The 19,788-nt window shown below is 39.6% G+C and overlaps 1 protein-coding gene across 6 annotated transcripts in view; it reads left to right on the top strand.

Annotated features, from left to right (window-relative positions):
* NTNG1 (netrin G1) overlaps nucleotides 1-19,788 on the top strand; it is a 331,599-nt gene that overhangs the window by 243,467 nt on the left and 68,344 nt on the right. For all 6 annotated transcript variants that reach the window (XM_047085221.1, XM_047085218.1, XM_047085216.1 and 3 more), the window contains exons 3-4: nucleotides 4,287-4,459; nucleotides 17,834-17,860. In XM_047085221.1, coding sequence (XP_046941177.1) covers nucleotides 4,287-4,459; nucleotides 17,834-17,860 — 200 coding nt within the window. The remainder of the gene's footprint in view (nucleotides 1-4,286; nucleotides 4,460-17,833; nucleotides 17,861-19,788) is intronic.

Raw genomic sequence — 19,788 nt, 5'->3', positions numbered from 1 at the left:
TGGAGTTTGAATAGTGTTTACAAGGTCTTACCAATTTTACAGAGTTCTCATTGCCCATTATGAGGTTAGTTATGTAAACCAATGATAAGGGCATGTGGTAGTTTTGAGCACATGTCAAGGAGTTTTTGATTTATTACAATACCTATTAATTCTGTTTTTAGTCCATTACTGTGCTATACATAGTAGAAAAGATCCATGAAGTTCCTGCTTTCAGAGAGTTTACTTGTTTAACACTCATTTGTTTATCTGTCAAATATATATATATATATATATATATATATATATATTTTTTTTTTAAGTACTTACGTGCCAAGCACCTTGACATATGCTGGGGATGTTGCAATAAATAAGGCAAACATGACTGCTGCCTCCAGGAGTTTACTGTAGTAAACATGCTAGAAGAAGAAACTATGAGAATGCAGCCTATGTCTAAGGCAGAGATAGTGTGGGCTTTATCATGCGACTGGCCTCACCCAGTGTCCCAGGAGCACATGGGAAAGGTATTCTGGTGGGTCAGAGAAGCACTCAGATAATTGACCAGCAGATGTTTTTTGAATGTCAGTTAGCAGCCAGACACGGAAATTTCCAAGTTGACACCTGAATGGTAAGAATTTTGCAGATGAAAGGAATAGAAATGGTAGAGCAGAATGTTGCAAGCAGAAGGAACAGCTTATAAGATTACCTGAAGGCAAAGTTTGAAAAACTAAATAGTGTTGCTGGCAGTGCAGATGAATCTAGAGAAGGGAGAAGACACCAACTTCAAAGGGACTTGGAGGCCACATGACAGAGTTTGGACTCTATTCTGAGAATAGTGACAAGTCTTTAAATGGTTCTAAGCCACAGTGACCCCAATATTTTTGTGTAAAGGATTATTTTGACTGTTGTGTTGAGACTGGGCTAGAGAGGAGCATGACTGGAGGCAGTAAGGTCTGTTGAGAAGCCATTGTAATAAAGCAGATCAGAGATGATGACAAGCTTAACTAGGGCAGTGGCAATGGGTGGCTGGAACCATGTGTATTTGAGAGTTATCAAAGAGGAAGGAATCCCAGAATTTGGTGAGAGATGGAGCAATGACAACTTAGATGTGATAGGAAAGGAAGAGAGGCATTCTTAACCAACTGCCTCAAAGGTGATGCAGTTTACTGAGACAGACATCTCAGAAGGAGGAGTGAGTGGGGAAGAGAGGCTCAGACTTCAGTTCAGGATCTGTGGAGTTTGACATGCCCAGGAGAGAGATCCATGATAGATCCAGAATTTATCAATCAGGTAATCTTCACCTAGTAATAGTGGAGGGAAGGGTTCTATCAATCTCTGTGGGTAACAGAGAATCTCTGAATCTCCTAAAATGTTTTCAAATGTTAAAGCTTATCTTTCATGTGCTTATTATTTCAGGGTGGGGAAGATTATGGAAGTTTGTTTTAGAATGCAAGTTTGCTGTAACCCAAAGGTAGTTAAGGGCCACAGAGGAAATTGAAGGGACGGCCTTTTGTAAGAGTGTCCGAAAAGACTCACTTAGGCTGATGGTTCTGAGCCAGAACCCCAAGAACAGCATATAAAAAGAACACACAGAAGAAGGTTCTGAAAATGCACTTGAGAATCCAGTGAGGACAAAGTATCAGGAGAAAGGGAGTGGTCAATACCTCAATCAAAGGGAGAGATTCAAATACCCCTGGGTGGTCTAATGAGGTAAAGAGAAGTATCCATTGGATTTTCAACAAGGAGGTCATGGCAAGAGAGGCTGTGGTGGTGAGAAAGAGAGAGTGAGTGGGAGATGAGAAAATGGAAAATTCAAGTACAGGAAACTCAAGAAGGGAGAGGAGATTGTTAAAGAAGTAGCTGGAAATGAAGACAAGGTAGAAAAGAAGTACAGGGTAGATATCCACCCCCCCCCACCCACCACCCACCCCCGCTTAAGATGGGAGAGGTTTGTGCAATGAGTCAACATTTTAAAAGCTCAAAGAGCCTTAAGGAACAACTGACAAAACCAAATACACAGAAGCATTTAAGGGGATCAGAAGAATAGAGCTCAGGGTGCCTACACTGGTAGCATAGGTGATTGGGAAGAGTTTGAATTGAGTTGAGCCTTTGAATGATTAGCTTTTGGACAGGTGAGGATGAACCATTAATTGAAAGAAATCTGCGAGAAATAAGATTAAACATTTATCCGTTCCTCTTTCACCTTCTTTTGTTATTCAAAGAATATTTTCTCAGCAAATATAAGGTCTTTAGAATGGAAATTGCCTGTAACACAGAAAGTGACTACAAGTATATGAAGGTATTAACAGTTACAAGACATTTAATCCAACTTACAATTACTTCTTGTATTCTTGGTCTTCCTACATGAAACCAGCATATCCTTTGGGGTCACATTATTCTCTTCCCCATTTGGAATTTTTAACACCAGATAGGGTGCTAAATCAGTATAAGCTGGTGCTTCTATCACTTAGGTTTCTAACATCTTCCATATATACAAACACACCCATAAATAAAGGTGCTAATGTTGATGGATAAAGATCCTTCCATATACAATTTGGCACAATTGACTCCCTCCCTGCATAGAGGAGATTGCTGTAAGACCTAGCTCATAATTAAACACTATTTCACTTAACCGAATTATTTTTCTCTTATCTTTTTATGAGACTGCATACATGTTAATTTTAAAGGCTTTGTTTATGTATCTAAGTTGAAGAGGTATTGTTTAAACAGCAGCCTTTCAATTTACTACAATTTATAAGTATACAGAAGGCAGAGTGTAGCTACAAGTATTACGAATTGTGCTAGACCCCTGAGGAAGCTGAGGTATGGTCTTTACCCAGGGAGGTTTGAGGGAGGGGGGCAGGGTGGGCATTGCTTTAGGGGCCACACCTTTTGGTTAGAAGAGAACCCAACAGCTCTCAGTAATGGTCTTAGCCATTCCTTTGCTTCCTTGCCATAAGTGTGGGCCAGCCTACCAAACAGATCATCAGTGCACAAGGGAGAACCTCGGATGTTGCTGTACAGACAACATAGAAACCCACATCAGTTCTTAAAGAACCTTATTTTCCTACCTAAGAAAGACTACTGTTACCTTTTCTAATTCATGACACTTTCCACAAAGGAAAACAAATGTAAAGCACAACAATATTTCTTTGTCTTTATGAAATTTGGCTTTCTATATTTTTGTCCTACTTCTTGGGAGAGGCCAGACTCATTTAAAAATTCACACACACACACACACACACACACACACACAAAAATTACATTTTCCCGATTCTGACTCTGACATACCTTGACCCTTTATCCTTCAGCTTGGGTGTCCTAGCTCTCCCCTTTGTGTGGATGCATGGCGTCCTGCATACACTATTCTGGCCTCTGGCCATGGTCATCCTGTCAACCTAGGTTTTACTTTTCCACAGGATGCGAACTGTGCTTGGGAAGTTACAATTTATAATCTGCTACCTCAACAAATATCCAGTTGGCCTTTGCAATTTTACAGTCCAGGATTTTGGATAGGGGGATGCATTTTTGTGGAAATTGCATATTTCATTGTGGCCTCTCATAGATCACAGTTTTATTCATAGGCACCAAAGGCAATAACCCAGCCACATATAGGTTTTTGTTTTCTAGACCTCTAAGCATTGTTTTTCTGAGTCATTTGAACCATTCCTGAGAGAACTTTGTAATTGTCTTATTTGCTGTGAGGGAGCAATCTAAGGACTACTCAGATTGGGTAGAAGCCTTGGTGGGAAAACTTTGGATCTGGGGTAAGGTCATTTTTGAGCCCAGAATATGAATATCTTATTATGACCTCCTTGGGTCTATAAAATAGTCTGAATAGCAAATTGTCTTAATGGTTACATTTCCTTTTCAACAAAGAAAGATTGCCTTTCTGGTTTAAGGAAAAACAGAAGATAACATTGTTCTTCCAACCCAGATGAAATTGTCATAGTTTTGATAATATTACAGGAAAACTGCTCCCTAAGTAGTTTGATACCTGTTGGAAAGCCCTTGATTTTTTAGCACAGTTGTCTTACCTCACATTCAGGTCCCCACTGAACGGACTGACTGGTATTAGGATTCCTCAAAGTGTGGGAGGATACAGACTGTATCATAACCCCACCTCTTCCCCCAAGGGCACTTGTTGAAAAGATTCTGAGGGTAGGGCCTCCAAATCTGTATTTTGCCAAGAGCTTGTAGGTATCCAAGCACAGCAGGGTGTGAGAACTACCACCCAGGAGATAGATGGGTAAAGCCTCTGTGATCACCAACTTGACTTAACAATGAACTCTTGTTTCTCCTCTCTTTAGGTGCAAATGTAATCTCCACGCCACTGTGTGTGTGTATGACAACAGCAAATTGACCTGTGAATGTGAGCACAACACTACAGGTCCAGACTGTGGGAAATGCAAGAAGAATTATCAGGGTCGGCCTTGGAGTCCAGGCTCCTATCTCCCCATCCCCAAAGGCACTGCAAATACCTGTGAGTAGCTTTGCTCTGTAACACCATATTTTGTGCACGATGAGATGAGCTGAGAGTTCTGCTCAATTTCACTTGCGATTGTGCTTTTTTTGTTTTTATTCTTACCGTTGTCCCATTCCTCTTCAAAATGCAGCTGAAGCTCTAGTCCCTATTTTACCACTTGTAAGCACATTTTCACACTTGGCTCATCTGTTCAATTCAGTCTTCCAACATTCACATCAAATGTGTTGGGAAATGAAGGAAATCAGGAGAAATTTTGCTAAGTGGATGAAACAGGAGATGTTTGTTTTTCTCCACCAAATTAATTTCCAATTAAAATAACAACAGCGTTCAAAACTCCCAATGGTAACTTAATTTTAACCATAAACAACTCCAGAAATTCTCTAAATGTTTGTAATCCCATTTCCCCTACTGGGTAACCTGAGAGATGCTTTGTCCAGAAGATGCTTCCCTGTCTGATCTTACCATAGCCTTAGCTATGCCCAGTGAAATAATTGGCTTTTTCCGAATTCCAGCAGTTGAGGTCATGCTTGGCATGGATCCTGTTAGCAAAAGCCACCTTTTGACACAGAGTGTGATTGTAGGCCTTGCAGGTGCTACATTAAGTTAAGGAATGTCTGTGTGTATGTGAAAAGACCATTGGCCTTATCTGTGTTTACAGGAACCATAACAGGTGCCCCATTACCACTCATGTGTATGCCCCACTAAAATCCCTGAACATCCATAGGAAAACACACTCTGACACGCTCAGGCAGAGAAATGATTACTTTCAGAATAAACTGCCCAATTCCATGGGTGGACCGATTAGCCACCTGTAAAAGCCAAAGGTTTGCCCTCTTTCAAAAGTAGAGGAGGGGTGAGGTTGAGAATATACCTAGTAAGTGAGAAATAACAGAAATAGCAGGACAGTGAGCAGTGGGAGAATGAGGGCTTGAAAAGCCACTCACTCTGTGCAAGGCTAAGAATGTTATCAGGTACTTCAAAGCAGCAGCTGTGAGAAACCAAAATCTAAAAACTAGTATCACAGGAACCAGGACCTTATCAAGTTAAGTGTAAGAGTAATGAAGCGAGAAACAAGCCATGAAGTAAGGGGGCATGAAATTATGATAAAATTTCTATGAGGCAGAAAAAAAATTCTTCAGAAGATTTTTTAAAATCCCTATTTGTAAGGGTATTCAGTTTCTTTCTGTGTTAAAGAAAAATTGACAGTCTAGCTCCTAAAATTAATACATAAAACTCTATTGAACAGAAATGTTGATTTTTCAAGGTGATTTTATTAACAGAGACTCTTTTGGCCATCCTCAATTGTTCAGGGCCATAGACTCATGAATTCAGAAGGAATAACAAGGTTATTTGTTTGAGAGACCCTGTGGCTGCCTACCAAGGGTCCCTATCACCACACTAGTCATATTTGCTTTAAAGGTTTCCCAAAATGAAAGTGGCTCAGATTTCATTTTTGGTGTCTGCTGCTTCTTTAGTGGGACAAGATGGAACAGAGGAAAGTTCACAGACACCTGCCAGCCTTCTAGCTCATCCTCAGGGCTGACCAACTTGACAAGGCTACCAGAAAGGCAGCTGGAGTGGGCTGCTACTAAAGGCATTGGTTGCTATTCTAACATGACTTCTTCTGCTTGTAACTGAGCTTCGAAGTCTTTTATTTCAAGACCTTTTCACTAGGAAGAGCTTCTTGTGCTAGCCAAGCTTTCTCACTGTGATGGGTTTCTTGTATTCTCCATGGACATGATTTACTTACCCATCATCTTTTGCACATTGCAGAAGATCACCAATTACTCCCTGGCCAAAGGAATGCAACCTCTTCCAATTTTCTTTGTGGATTCTATTGCTTATCAATCCCTTATTTTTCAACTGGCCTTTTGTATACTTATAGACTTGTCCCCATCTTTGTTACAGTAGGAAGATGACAGGGGTCATAATGCCCAAGGGGGCCCAAGTCAATGTTTCTTTCAGTCTTTAGTATGCAGAAATTAAATGAAAGATTTTAGAGATGACTGCAGTGGTTCAGTCTTGCAATGGAAAAGCCTTACAGTGGAAAGAACCCCTTAAATTAAATTTCTGATACATCAGACTGTGCTTTAAAATGTCCAAGGATGGAAATAAACAATTCAGTGGTTTAGTACACAGGTTCCTGGATCAAATACAGTTTATCTATTCACTAGCTGTGTGACCTTGAAAAAGTTAAACTAACCTCTCCAACACTTGGTTTCCCACCTGTAATGTGAAAATAATAACAGTTCTTACCTCATAGGGATTTTGAGAGAATTGAATGGCCTACTGCGTGTAATGTGTTCAGCATAACACCTGTCACCAAATAGGTGTTCAAAAATAATTTTGATTTTGGAATTTTTTTCATAAGGCATGCTTGTTCATTATTGGACAGGTTTCATTGTTATAAAACTTATTTATTAATATCAATATTATCTCCTAATTTCCAGTGGGTTTTTTTCTCTTTAAGTAGTGAAAGAGTATATGATCCCTGTTTCTTTTCTTCTCCAGGTTAACATCATCATCCTTTTTCATATAATAAGATTTTCATGTCTCTTGTGGGGTTGCTTGCCCTAGAAGTCATCTAATTTTTTAGTGTGAAAATGTCAGCCAAGCACAAGACTCTGGCACTGTTGTGATTCTTATTCATACCGGCTTTTTCTTACACACATGCATACATGCTTTTGTGTGCATCACACACACACACACACACACACACACAACTCTAGGTGGTGCATCACAGGTCAGTTATTTAAGAGGAACACTTAGGATATGTCATATCCTAATACAAAAGTACAAAACCTAAGAAGTAAAAAAAGAGTGGCTACAATCTCTGAGCCCCCAACGTCAACTTCTCAATGGCTTCGAAAGGCTATGCATCCTGGATAATCTCTTGATTTAGCAGAATCTCCGCAGCCAGGATAATTTTTTTTAAGTTTTCATTTATTTTGAGAGATAGAGAGTGAGAGCAGGGGAAGGCAGAGAGAGAGAGGGAGACAGAGAGAATCCCAAGCAGGCTCTGCACTGTCAGCACAGAGCCTGATGCAGGGCTCGAACTCATGAACCACAAGATCATGCATGACCTGAGCCGAAATCAAGAGTTGGACACTTAACTGACTGAGCCACGCAGGTGCCCCCAGGGTAATTTTTTAGTAGGAAGGTCAATTCCTGTCCACTCTTAGCAAAAGAACTAAGAGAACTTCATTAAACTAGAAAATTAGAAGATCTCCATTCACAGACAATTAACCCATCACCCAGAGGTACTGTAAACCAGGAGTTTGCTGGGAATTTTATGACTTTGGAAGTCCTGAATTCTGGAGCATCTCCAAGGCCACTTTTGTAAGGAGCATGTAGAGCCAGGAGAGAAGAATACAGATCCCCAACATTCTAAAATAGAGCCACCCCTATTTAAATAGGGGTGGAATAGAATTTTTAAATTCTAAAATAGAGCCACACCCCATCTGTGAGACACATCACATTTCCCTATGCTTTTCACTGCCATAGGCTTGGCAGAGGCAGAAGTAATAACTCTTGTGATTATATTTTTATTCACCATGTTTTTTATTCAAGACCAGTGTGTTTTCTTCTTGGTCTTTTAAAGCCAAATATATATATATATATATATATATATATATATATATATATATATATATATATATATATATCAGAATGTTTTCCTTGTTTTTCTACAAAGCTTATGTTTTCTCTGTAAGGCATCTTCTCCCCATTGATCTTCATTCTATTTTTGATAGTATTCTCAGCGTCCTTTAATTTCTTTTCTGTCTTCAAAATAGATGGCAACTCTGTCCAACTTCATGCTTCATCATGATTCACTTGATTGCTATTGTCCAGCTCATTAATAAAAGTATTAAGTAGCACATCTTTAAATTTCTGATCCCTGTGGAATAACACACAATATTTTTCTACATATATATGCTAAAAACTCAATAATTAACTTTTAAGAACTATAACTGTAAGAAAGATAGTACAGTACCATCCACACCTCTGCTTCCCAAAGTGTGTTCTATGACCCTTTAATGAATCCCATGGTCAAATAAGTTTGGAAAATGCTATAAACTATACTGACTCTTAAGATATTCATATTACCTTATTTAAAACTTGAGAATCTGATAGTAAAGTAACCTATTTTACCCTGTGTTTCCCAAAATTAACTGTTCATGGAACATTTAATAACTTTCTATAAAACACTCTTTGGGGGATCTGCTGCACTAAACAATTTCTACAGCCTAGTGATAGAAATGTCATGAAGACAGACAGAAAGCCCATCTAGTTCCACTGTATTCAATCTTTCACTTTCTTCTTACCTACACAGTCTAATATTCTTCAAAGAAAGAAAATTAAATTGGTCTGACATTGACATTATTTGTTTGTTCAGAAATCCAACTTGAATTGTTACACAATATCTAGGTCTCCTCTGAGTAATGGAAAATAATTTGATGATCGTTCTGTTATTTTCTCTAGTATTAAATTCACATTGACCAATTTATATTTTCCCAGGTGTACACATGTGTGTGTCATTATCCAGACAATTTCCTAAGTGCTTTACATGCATTAGCTCATTCTTAACTCACAACATTCTTATAAGGTAGATGCTGTTAGTTTCATTTTACAGACGTGGATTTTGCAGACTACTGAGGACGAGTATTAAGGTTTCCATGACTAGTCAGGGTGAGCAGGAGGATTTGAACCCACATATATCTTGACTCCAAGGACTGCACATTGTACTAGATTGCTTCTCAGGTTAAAGTTTAATGACTTCCTCTGTTCTCCACTGGGGTATGCACATTCTGACACCTGCTTAAACAAGTCAGTCTTCTCTAAACCTGGTCTCTCCTACTTCTCTTCCTAGACTTCTGCTTGTTATTTCTTTGCCTTCAGAGACTCCCCATCTGCCCTTGCTTTCAATTTTCAAGCTCCCCACCCCTGCTTCTTCTCAGTCTACAGTTTTTTTTCCTTACCATTCCTGTCTATTCCTGTGGTTTTAGCTCTTAGTATTATTGGTTTGATAGTAATCAGCCAATTACAGCCTAGAATTGCTCTAATGAATCCACACTGGTTTTTCCAGCTGTCTATGAAGATCTCAAAGTCCACATGCTGGACACTGAATTTATTCCTTTCTCCAAATTGCCTTTCTGTCACTTTCTATTTTAATTTTTTTTTCAACGTTTATTTATTTTTGGGACAGAGAGAGACAGAGCATGAACGGGGGAGGGGCAGAGAGAGAGGGAGACACAGAATCAGAAACAGGCTCCAGGCTCTGAGCCATCAGCCCAGAGCCTGACGCGGGGCTCGAACTCCCGGACCGCGAGATCGTGACCTGGCTGAAGTCGGACGCTTAACCGACTGCGCCACCCAGGCGCCCCTGTCACTTTCTATTTTAATTCTCCTTTTTCAAGACTGCTGTTCAATGTCAACTCCTCAGTGAAGCCTACCTAGATTCTCCCACGCAAAATTAACTGCTCTTTTCGCTCTAGATTTTTGATAGCGTATGTACGCTTACAGTTGGTTGACTTTCTATGACCAAGATTGTAATAATAATAATGGTAGCTTCTATTTATTAAGTTTACCACAGGCTTTTATAGTTTGTGAAGTGCTTTCTTGCATTAAATTCTTATAACAATCCTCATGGGGTGTGTGCTATTTTTATCTCCATCTGACAGATAAGAAAGCACAGGCACACAAAGATCACTAAGTAAGTTTTTCCAAGGTCACACAGCAAATACGTCACAGAACAAGATTTATTACTTTTTAAAAATATAATTATTTTCAAATTGGTTTCCATGCAACACCCAATGCTCGTCCCAACAGGTGCCCTCCTCAATGCCCATCACCCACTTTCCCCTCCCCCCACCCCCCATCAACCCTCAGTTTGTTCTCAGTATTTAAGAGTCTCTTATGGTTTGCTTCCCTCCCTCTCTGTAACATTTTTCCCCCTTCCCCTCCTCCATGGTCTTCTGTTAAGTTTCTCAGGATCCGCATAAGAGTGAAAACATATGGTGTCTGTCTTTCTCTGCCTGACTTATTTCACTTATCATAATACCCTCCAGTTACATCCACAATGCTACAAATGGTCAGATTTCATTCTTTCTCATTGCCAAATAGTATTCCGTTATATGCGTAAACCACATCTTTATCCATTTGTCGGTTAATGGACATTTAGACTCTTTCCATAATTTGGCTGTTGTTGAAAGTGCTGCTATAAACATTGGGGTACAAGTGCCCCTATACATTAGCACTCCTATATCCCTTGGGTAAATTTCTAGCAGTGCTATTGCTGGGTCCTAGGGTAGATCTATTTTTAGTTTTTTTGAGGAACCTCCACACTGTTTTCCAGAACAGCTGCACCAGTTTTAATTCCCACCAGCAGTGCAAGAGGGTTCCTGTTTCTCCACATCCTCTCCAGCATCTATAGTGTCCTGATTTACTGAATAAGATTTAAACTCAGGTCTATATGACTTCAAGAGCTAAAATGTTAGCAATTTAAGAACAGTACCATACTGTATTTCTGGCCTTTATAAATGCTTGTGGAATTAACTATTTTGTGAACGACTAAGAAAACCTAAATAAGGCTGTAATGTGCATGCGGTACATTGACCTCCCATCCATTTTCCCCTGTCTCCTGGAATGTATGGTCTTCACAGCTCAGCAGCTCTAACACAAAGGTCTACAATCTCCTACAGGAAGAGCCAGCCATCTTGGAGGAAATACAACAGGGAAAAGACTCATTTTTTTTTCAAGGGTACTCATAACCATCTGACCATCTAGAGATGGCACATTGGCTGGCTGAGCTTCCCAGACTTCCGCAAATGTCATTCATGCCCTCACTGACTTGAGCACTGTCAGATTCTGCCCACCAGCCTTTCAGGCTGAGACCCCTGGTTCTACAGCACAATAAGAGAGGACTTTCCTCTCAGAGCCATATATATATATATATACATGCCAAGCTGTCAGCCCAATATACAAAACCAGAATACCAAATTATTCATGTATAACCATCAATCCACACAGTCTTTATCTGAAGCTCATGGGACCAAATATGACTTGGAATTCAAAACTGTTGGGATTTTAAAAGGTAATACATATATTGTAGACATATATTATAACCATTTTCACAGCACAATATGAGGTAGAACCACTTGAAAACATTGTAATATTTCTGCAGCAAACCTCTGATTATTCTCACCTTATGCCCCTTTCACTCAGGTTTTACCACCAAATTAGTTCAGAGCATGTTATGTTGTGCTGGAGGTAAATTTGGGAGAAAAAAAAAACTTTTAATTTTCAGAGTTGTTGTTTGAAGATTGGAGATAAGAGATAGGGACCTAAAATAAATTAAGAGATGGTATAGAGTGGTTGTTACAGGTGCAAGCTCTGCAACCTGGATCTCTGGATTCAAATCAGTTTCCTTAAGAGATGATCTTAGGCAAGCTGTTTGTTTTTGAGTTTCTCCCATCCATAGAATAAACCTGAGTGTTGACCTCATAATGTTGTCATTAAAATTAAATGGATTAATGCATGTAAGGTATTTACATTTTTTAATGTTTTTTATTTTTGAGAGAGAAAGAGCACGAGTGGGGGAGTGGTAGAGAAAGAGGGACACACAGACCCCAAGCAGGCTTCAGGCTCTGAGCTATCAGCACAGAGCCCAAAGCGGGACTCGAACTCACAAACTATGAGATCATCACCTGAGCTGAAGTCAGCACTCAACCAACTAAGCCACCCGGGTGCCCCAAATGCATGTAAGGTATTTAGAACAGAGGCAGACACATAGTAAGCACACAATGGAATGAGATGCTATTGTCATTATAATTTCACTGAGATCTAACACATGGACTCATCCCAGCCGGATGTGTAAATCCTCCTTTTGGAGATAACAGCTATGTAGGGAGATAAATTATGTCCAGATCCCAGCTTATTCACGTAGAATATGAAATAACTGTTATGGTATTCAGAATATTTAAGTCCTCATGACCAGTGTATTCTCTCCCTTGTAATTGAGACTCCTTGCAGAGCCAGATAATAATCAGAAGGTTGCTTGGTGAGCATGGCATCAGGAAATTTAAATGACTCTAATGCTAATAACATGAGACTGAAACATCCTGACACAGCCATCCTGCCACAGAGTCAGCCTCCTTAATGCCAACAGAACACTACAGGCCTGAAAGCTTTCAGGTTGCCCCTCCCTCTTCCTGAAACAGTGCTGGGCCAGCAGTGCTACCATATGCCTTGGGATGCTGCTCCTTTCTAGGCCTCCCCCTTCTGATTGGCCAGTCTTCCATTCTTCAGATCTGCCAATAGGCTACATCAGGTTGATGTCACCTATGTCAAGTCAATCACATACACTCAGGTCCTTCTGTTGTAAGATGACTTTAGCTATCTTTGATTGGATCATTTATATGGTGATTTCACACTATAATTCTATGAAGGCAACCTTATTTCCTTTACTTTCAAGTTCCCGGCAGACAACTCACTGTGCCTCCTATCAACACAGTGGGACCAGGGATTAGGGCTGGAAGGACATTGGAAATTATTGCCCCAGAATACAAATGAGGCTGCAGAGTGTTTTCTTCCTCATCACCCACCTCTTCTTCAACTGGGTTTTTTGAAATTATAGCTCCCGATGGCCACAGCCTGGCTTCCCCTGAAGATCTAGCCATCTACTTGATGGGCTTTTTTCAAACCATCTATCACAACAGTGGTAATATTTCCTCTCATTTTGAGGCATGCCAAATCTGTGTCCCTTCTGATTTCCTCTTGATGAAAAGCTGCCGACTTTGCATTGATTCTCAGAAGGAGTTATGACTCTTAGCACTGCATTAATCTGCTTTGGAAGATTAGGATGTTTATTTTTGTGATCTCCATCATGTTGCTTAACTATGCCCCCTTTAGCCATTTACTTGGTGGGAGGGTTAGTAAAATTGAAAACAGAAAGAGAAGGAGAAGGAGAAAGAGGAGAACGGGAAGAAGAAAATGATTGTATAATTCTACTAAGTTCTCATCCTCCTAATTGTAGCAAATTCCTTTAAAACAAACATTAAACTAAATACAGGAGTGGAAGGGCCAGTTGAGGAAGGACTAGCTATAAGTGCCTACAGTTGAGGAAGGACTAGCCCTAAGTGTCTTCTCATTCTTTTGATACACGAAACCCTTTGGCTTATTCAACGTGTGTGTGTATCTCTGACTGAAGGAGCATTTTCTATATACCATGTATTGCAGAACCTTCCTCTCAAACTCATGCATACCTGTGCTTCATTTCCTCAATGCAAGTTCAGCAGTGTCTAATCAGACAAGGATTAGGAATTAACTGTTCCAATGTTGAATTTAAAAGTGTTGACTTGGGCAAGGCTCTCTCTTTCTTCTCTTTGTGCATTCAGTTTCCTCTTTTCTAAAATGAAAGCTCGATGAGATTATTTCTTAACTCCCTGTCTGCTCTTCATTTTTAAATTACTCTTTCTGAATTAGCCTACCTGGTATCGTGCTTCCTGTCTGTCTACCTATCATCTGTTTATCTTTCCCAAGTATTTTTAAGGTTGTTTCAGAGGTGAGGTTTAACCTAATGAAGCTTGAGTTTTAGGATTCCTCATCAGAATCCTTCTAACCTTAAAAAAATAAATTTTATATTTAATTTTATATTTTAAAGTTAATATTCTTTTTCTCAAAGAGAGCTCCCAGATTTGAATATGCTTTAGACCTCCACAAAATCTGTACTTTCCCTTGGGTGGCTTAGGGGAAAAGACAAATACAAATAAGAGTATCCAAATAGAGAGTTAAAAAAAGATGTGAAAGAAGGAATGGAAGGCAAAAAGCCAAATATTAAATGAGTTTACCCAGTTGAGCACCAGGTTGTGTTCTGAAGCACTGCACTTTCTAGAAGGCAAGGAATATCGTATAACTCTGGCTATCAGAATGAAGTAAATGTTCAGAGAGAACAAAAGTACCCATTAACTCTGAACTCTGAGAAATATCTCAGTTGAACATTTTATAGGGGACAAGATCATATTATGGCCAAAAGTATTTTCATTTGATAGAAACTGTTTTGGTAACAAGTGATAAAGTTTTGTTCAAATATACTTTGAGCAGCTTTTCTGTACCAGGCATTGTCCCAGGCAGATACTAGAAATACAGAAAGGAATGAGACATGGTGACTATCCTTCAGACCTCTCAGACAGACACACAAACAATTATAAGTAAGTTGATAAGTTTTTTAGGGAGGCCTGTACAAAGAGGTGTGTGATCACAGGGAGTGGCTATTTCACATCAGGGAGATGAAAAAAGAAGGGAAAGAATAACTTCCAAGCTCAATTTTAAGGGTAAAAATATTCTTTACCTAATACTTATTACTTCACAGGGAGTGTTTAAGAACTGCCAACATGTGTCTAGATAATCTGACTCTCATCCCCGTGGTTCATGGGCACTTTCTGTGTTGTCAGATGAAATTATATTCATTTATTCATCCTTTACAGACCCCAAAGAAGCCCACCTTTCATGAATGACAGCCCTCTTGTCTTACTCTTGGAAGGCTTCTCATGGCTTACCTTACTCTTTTTTAATGACTGTAATGGGTTTATTAAATTCTTTAGTTGTCTGTAGAGAACCCAGACCAAGGTGTTTGGACAGTACAATAAGGAACATTTGGAAAAATAATAGTAATAATAACATTCGAAAATGTACTAATGGCTATCCCTTGGTGTTCACATATTTTCTACTTCAAAAATCTTTATGCCAGCAAACAGTTTAAAAGGCTTTTCTAAGGAATTCCCATTTTACAGCAATGGAATAGAAAGTGACTCACCTGACACTACCCCAAAAAATTGTAAGCCACAAAATGAGGAAGGGGCTGAATTTTAAGCATCCAAAATGTTAGGTAATGGAAAACATCTTCATGAGGAAAATAAGATCTCAGAATGGCCTTGCTTGGCAAGCTTTGTACAGCTGCAGTGAACATTTCTTCCTGCGCTAGCATCCCCAAAGGAATGGAAACATTTCTGCATCGTTCTAATGTATTCAGCTGCAGCAAGTACGGCATTAAATAGTCTTGCCGGTTCGCTCTCTCTCCAGCTGCCTGGCCAAACATCCTGAGAACTTCGCCTTGCATTATGCATGGCCCTCTAACTCCATGTAAGTTTCAAAACACCCAAAAAGTCTCTTTCTGCCATCCTAACTTCCATTCTCGTTGACGGATTACAAAAGGCAAGCAGTTCTGATGGAGCAGGATTTTCAATCATGGGAGAATTTGGAGCTTCTGCCATTGATACTAAAATTGTGATGCTGCCATTATACCTCACTCAACAGGGGATTTATGAAAGAAAGAAAGAAAGAAAGAAAGAAAGAAAGAAAGAAAGAAAGAAAGAAGAAAGAGAGAGAGAGAGAGAGAGAGAGAGAAAGAAAGAAAGAAAGAAAGAAAAGGAAGGAAGAGAAGGAAGGAAGGAAGGAAGGAAGGAAGGAAGGAAGGAAGGAAGAAAGAAAAGCAAGGAAGGAAGGAAGGAAGGAAGGAAGAGAGAGAGAAGAAAGAAAGAAAGAAAGAAAGAAAGAAAGAAAGAAAGAAAGAAAGAAAGAAAGATTGATTCAGTACCACGTCACTGTCACGCTGCAGCAAAGATAGTCTGCCAAAGTATCGGTCAGGAACTCAGCAGTCCTTTGAAGAGATTGCTTTCAGCATGGAATTCAGTTCAGAGGACAGAGTTAAAACACAGAAATGGAAATTTAGATTTCTAGTTTGGGTCGAAGAGTAATCAGTAATTAAGCTGAAGCGCCATAAACCCTGTGCATTTAAAAATCAAGAGATTTTGAATGTATTTAATAACTGAAAATAAAATTTCACTCCTTCCAAGGTTTTTAAAAAATCATGGTACGCTTTAATTCCTTCATACCCCTCCCCATTAGGAAATAGGAAAATGGCTCTTGGTTTTAAAGAATACACAGCTAGAAATCTCTGAGTAAGTTACGATGATTAAGTAGGTTATGCCAAATGTCAGATGTTAAAACAAGCAGAGGGCAGTTGTTCAAAGATAAATACTAAAATAGAAGTTTAATGATTCCTACATTTACCACCTGTTTGGAGCACACTCCAGTGATGTGGAGAACAAGTCTGAACAGCTCCTTAACAGCTATCACTTATTGACAGTGTACCATGTGTCAGACATTTTTATGGATTGTTTCATCCAATCCTCACAGCAGCCCTATGCAGTAGGTAGTATCAGCCCCCTTCAGTTGAGGAAACAGGCATAGAGAGGCTGGGAACCTGCCTGAAGTCATCACCCAGCTAATCAGTTGCAAAGCTGGCCTCTCAGTTCTGTCTGATTCCCATCTCATGCTCCCATCCATACCCCTACCCAACTTTAGTGGAGAAGATATAAATCTCTGACTCTTAATTAGCAGTATCTTTCATTGTATTGCTTGCTTGATGAACCCACTATATCAATAACAGTAATCATAGTAAAGACGGATGTAGTCCACACTACCTGCCAAGCAGCATTTTGAGTATTTTACATGTATCAATTTGTGTGATCTTTGCAGCAACCCTAAGAGGTAGGAAACCAAGCTACAGAGAGCGTAAGCAACTTGCCCAAGGTCACACAGTCAGTGAGTGTAAGAGCAAAGCTTCAAACCCAGGCAGCCTGGCTCCCATGCCCCTGCTCTCAGGACAGACTCAATTCATGTCCACGTTTGTACCAAGTCCATTGCATTCTGCAATGGTGCCACCACCTTAGCACAACCTGTAAATTAAAGTGGAAGGTGAGAAAATTGATGAACTGCATGATCAATATGAACAACCTAATGTATTCTTGAATTATTCTGCTCAATTAAGTTTCTATTACAGAGTTTAATCCACATATCTGACAAGTAAAAGAGGGCTAAAAATGATGGTTATGCGAAATTAATCAAATAAAGGGCCAAATGACTTTCAACAGCTAACATATGTGTCTCATAACACATTTAAAGAGATCTGTTGCATGTGTGGAGATATTTACACAGGTCCACACAGTGTATATTTGGCACTCTATGCCCGGAACATAAGCCTAGCTTAAAATCTGTTTTGAACCACATACAGTGCCACAAAATGTTTATTGACCTTAGAGGCAGGCACAAAATGTTTGATGCCATGAAGCAGTCTTGAACCAGCTGTTGAAGTTGAGCATTAATTTCCCAACCCTGATAAATTCAGGAGTTCTAGAATGAAAGCAAAAACGGTTTTGATGGATGAATATATGTCTTTCTGTTTCTGTGCATATTTCCTAATGATCTGAATGTTATTTAGTGTTAAGTTTCTGAGATTTTTATATTAAGTTAAAGATATCATGTATTAATAACTGTCTAACAATTTTTCTTTATTGTTTTCTTTCTTTCCAGGTATCCCCAGTATTTCCAGTATTGGTAGTAAGTAAAAAAAGAAAATCACCAAACCAAGTCTAGGCTAGTTCTGTTTTCTTGTTGGGCTCCTAAGACCTATTTTCCCAGTGTCCATTTCTGATGGAAAGGGTATTTTCTTTGTGAACTGAACTGTTGTGTTTGTTCTGTGCACAGATATGGTGAGAGCACAGATAAAACAGTTATCCATGTATAACTCCTCTAATACCACAGTTTTCCTGACTACTTTTAATCAATGAAGGCTACCTTTACAGAGGTGCAGTTACTGAGGTAACCATAGCTCATGAGCAAAAGTATAAATAGTCCTGTGTACTCATACTCAGTAACCAACAACAAACTCAACTTTCTCTTTAGGACTGGGTATGGATTTCTACTGTAATTTTTAAAAGCAGAGAGTGAATACCAACAAATGCTTTAGGCATATTTATTAGAACCCAAGAAAACCAGGGGGAGGGAATTTTAGTAATGTATTGCACTCCAGTCTTTGTGAAGGCCTGAAAGAGGCAGGTTGGCGACCATTAGTTTTCTGGAGGAATGAAAGAATGTATGTCCATTTCTCCCTCCTAAAATACAGCGATCCATCTTTTCCTGACTACTTAGGCTTAAGTTTGATAGAGAATGGGGTATTAAAAAATATATGCAGAATTTAGGAATCCGGCTACTAGAATTCCTGCAAGAAATCTTTTAGTAGAAATAGAAGCAACTGAAACTCCCACTGCCATGGCAGACAGCATCCTCCCAGCTGTCATAGGAGAAACAGACTATAGCTCCTTCTTCACATAGAAAACAATGACACCCCAACACCAAGCCTGAAATGCTCATTAAGGAAATGCCCCACAGCTTTGTGGAGCAGGGTTTTTATATATCTCAGCCTTTCGCTCTGATGGCTAAAACCTTTGAACAATTGTTAGATTAACTGATTCAAAATAGAATACTGAGAAAGCCAAGATTATGTGCTGTAAGTGAAGGGAAGAATTTTCACTGTGGTCTCACCCCTCCCAGACTTCCTCATGGGTGCTGTGCCACCCAGGGTGATTGCAGTGTAAACAACAGCCGCTGAGGTGTTGCAAAACCCAACATCCATCGTGAAAGCAATACTCTGATCATTTGGATAAAAACAACTTCCTCCTTCTTACAAATGCACAGGCAGGTCTTCCAATTTGTAAAACAACCCGGTGTACTTAAGCTTGTGAATAGGCCCCGACACAGCTTTGTTAAGCACTGGGCATGTTAAATGCCATGAAAATCAGCAGCTTTGTAAATAGAAGTAGTGTTCACATCCTTTTAGATACCGGCCTAATGCTACAGCATGGCCTTTATGATCTTATTGAAATGGCATCAGTGCTACAGACTTGCAGATGGAGAAAGTTCAGCTCTAGTAGTCTCCGGGTTCTGCTTTAGTATCTCCTCTGGCATTTGCCTAATTGTGTGTGTGTGTGTGTGTGTGTGTGTGTGTGTGTATACATATGTATGTGTGTGTGTGTATATACACACACACATACATATACCCCACAGTAGGCTCCTTTCAGGCCTTGACAATTTCATTTGCATATGCATTTGTGAGCAAAAGGGAACCAAATGGAAGCAAGCTGGCACAGACTATTGAGGCTGCTGTGGCAGTCTGGCCTATCCAATCTTCAGAAATGGATGGATGGAAAGTAGTTCTTTGGCGCTGGGGTGTGTTTCTGTTCACGGTGTCAGTCATGTGTTGCATGGAATCTCTGACCGTACAGCTCACTGGACATTTCATTCGGCCGCCTCCGCCACATGCCCCATCTCTGAGCATCAGCAGATGTTGACCTTTTACACCCTGATTCAGGAAATCCCACTTTTGTTTGGCTTTGTTTTATTTTGAAATGGGTGGTGACCTGAAAGGATGCTTTGTTGTGCCTTTGGCAAATGTATCAACCTTTTTTTAATCAGGAGCCTAGGAAAAT

This window comes from Lynx rufus, unplaced genomic scaffold (genome assembly GCF_022079265.1).
Source record: "Lynx rufus isolate CCGP_SWC_20201006 ecotype Redwood Valley unplaced genomic scaffold, mLynRuf1.p SCAF_2, whole genome shotgun sequence".
Classification (NCBI taxonomy): domain Eukaryota; kingdom Metazoa; phylum Chordata; class Mammalia; order Carnivora; family Felidae; genus Lynx; species Lynx rufus.
The sequence above is the reverse complement of the archived record's forward strand: the minus strand, read 5'-3'. Positions and strand labels throughout refer to the sequence as shown.